The sequence below is a fragment of the Lepidothrix coronata genome, unplaced genomic scaffold (genome assembly GCF_001604755.1).
Source record: "Lepidothrix coronata isolate B3197 unplaced genomic scaffold, Lepidothrix_coronata-1.0 Scaffold110, whole genome shotgun sequence".
Classification (NCBI taxonomy): domain Eukaryota; kingdom Metazoa; phylum Chordata; class Aves; order Passeriformes; family Pipridae; genus Lepidothrix; species Lepidothrix coronata.
This window is the reverse complement of record NW_016690290.1, coordinates 2,566,969-2,569,294: the sequence shown is the minus strand read 5'-3', so window position 1 is coordinate 2,569,294 and position 2,326 is coordinate 2,566,969. Positions and strand designations below refer to the sequence as shown.

Below are 2,326 nucleotides of genomic sequence, written 5' to 3'. Positions count from 1 at the left end.
GTCAGGTGCCTCCTGCCTGTTCCTGGGAGTCAGGGAAAGCTGTCCAGCCTCCTGGCTCAGCACTGGCCCTCACAAAGGGCTTGGGAGTGCTTTCCCTTGCTGACCAGTCCTCACCACCCTTCAGCCTTGGTGCATCTCTGGCTCTAGAAAGACCAAAGCATTTCTGGAAAGGAAGCAAAGGCAAAGGAACATCTTTTTTCCTGGTGTCTTCTACGTGCAATAACTGGCTGGCTGCAACGGAACCAGAATGTGTCCTGCCCTTGGGGGGGTTGGGCACATCTGGAGCAGCAGCAGCTCAGTGGTGATTAACTTGTCACACTGTAATGCCCCGTGTTGCTCTCAGGGCAGGGGTGAAGGAACCTCTTGGTGCTGAGCAGCTCCTCTGTGCATGTGGAAGTGGATTGCTCTGTGTCAGTGGGATAACCCAGAGTGACTCTGGTTGTGTGAAGTTATTGTTGCTTTGCATGAAAATCCCAAAGGCATACAAAGTTGTATTTCAAAGTTATAATTTATTTTTTTTTGCTCCTGCCATGCAGCAGCACAGAGCATCTTCTGCCTTTTACAGGTGTTAATTGTTTAATTTAAAAACAACTCAGCCTTCTGTAAGAAAGGAGATTGCTCATGTGTTTCCACCTTGCTTTCTTGCTGCTGCAGGCAGTCCTGGTTAACAAAGGGCCTATTGAGGGTCTCTTCAGCCTCCTCCCTCCAACTACAGCTGTGGGCTCCTGCTTCACCTTTCTGCCCCAGCAGGGCATCATTCCACCAGATGGGCTCCAAGCCATCAGCATCTCCTTCCGAACCACCATCCCAGGGGAGTTCAAGGAAGAATTCCATTTCAATGTGGCTGAATGCCCTAAGCCTGTGACCTTGACTATCAGGTGAGGAGGGCTCTGGGAGCTTGGTGGGCACATCTGTAGCTGTCTCTGGGTAATCATCTCCCACCTGCCTCATTTGGTGGTGGAGCAGAGAACAAAGGTGTTGCCTGAGGTCTTAGTCTTGGCTCTGATGCTGGCAGCCCCTTGGTGTGGGGATGCCTTCTGCCCAGTGCAGGTACCAGGAGCTGGAATGACTCCTTCCTGCAGGGATGTCTCTCCCCCTTAGGCTGTGGCAGGCAATGGGATGGCATGAGCTTTGGGCAGTAACTGGTCTGGGATGTCCCACCTGAACACCCAGCAAGGCCCCCAGGGCTTTGGAGATGGGCCAGCCTGGGTGATTCTGGGGAGCTCTGCAGCAGGGACTGTCACAAGGGCTTGGGCATCATCCTATGGGCTGGTGCCACTGCAAAAGATAATCCTCATCAAGCAGAGGGCAGAGGTGGGGAAAGAAGAAAAAAAATTATGATGGGAAAAGCAAAGCTCACTTCTCAGAACCACAGCAGCATGAGGGCTTGTCCCAGATAGCCTGTTGGCTGCTGCCCACTTTTCTTTGGCTGCCTCCTGTCCACGCAGATGCTGTGCTGAGCACAGGGTGGTGAGTTGATTTGGAACCCATGGTGGCTCTGACAGCAGCTTTCATCCATTCAAGGGGTTGTGAGAGCTGAACACTTTGCAATTCCCTTTAACCCAGCCGTTGCCTCCTCTGTCTTTGTCCTCACAGGGGCTATGTCATCGGACCGACTTTCCATTTCAATGTACGCGCCCTCCACTTTGGTGACGTCTCCTTTGGTGAGTGTGCCCAGGGTTTGGACCACAGTGTGAGAGGTCTGTGTGTTGCTGAAATGGAGCACTTGAGCCTCAGAGGATCTGTCACTTGTGTTCCTCCACAGCAGCCTTAAGGGTGCCGACTCCAGGGCTGCTGGTGGCTCAGGCAGCATTTTGCCATCATGAGGTCAAGTAGGACCAAAGGAGTAGAAAGTCAGTGTCCCTGCTCGGCCACTTCTCAATTTCCTTTTGAATGAATAAACCAACAAGAAAGGCACCAGACAGGAATATTGTTACATAATAGGAGATTCATCCTGCTTAATCTGATTTCATTCCCAAGGCCTCTTCAGCTGAAGGCAGCTGTTGTATCTTTGCTTATTTTAACTGTGCTGCTGACTGTTGTCTGCATCTGGTGACCTCAGTCTCATTTGGGATTGTGACATCTGTGTTGGTCCTTTTTGTGCCCCTCCTGCCTCCCTGCTGGAGTCACTGCTGGAGCTGGGCAGTGGTCACTGTTGATGGGCACAGAGAAGCTCTTGGCTGTGCCTGCAGTTGGTTTTTCCTCCCCCTCTGTGTTCAAAGGACGCTTGGTAAGCAGGCCCTGGGAGATGTGTCCTCCCCACAGAGCTGGCCAGCCAAGACAGATGTCCAGTGCAGAGCAGGTTGTGGCCTGGTGTCCTGGCTCT

At 52.3% G+C, this 2,326-nt stretch overlaps 1 protein-coding gene across 1 annotated transcript in view; it reads left to right on the top strand.

Annotated features, from left to right (window-relative positions):
- LOC108501883 (hydrocephalus-inducing protein homolog) overlaps positions 1-2,326 on the top strand; it is a 15,695-nt gene that overhangs the window by 4,005 nt on the left and 9,364 nt on the right. The window contains exons 2-4 of the mRNA XM_017824170.1: positions 716-878; positions 1,449-1,470; positions 1,567-1,586. Coding sequence (XP_017679659.1) covers positions 716-878; positions 1,449-1,470; positions 1,567-1,586 — 205 coding nt within the window. The remainder of the gene's footprint in view (positions 1-715; positions 879-1,448; positions 1,471-1,566; positions 1,587-2,326) is intronic.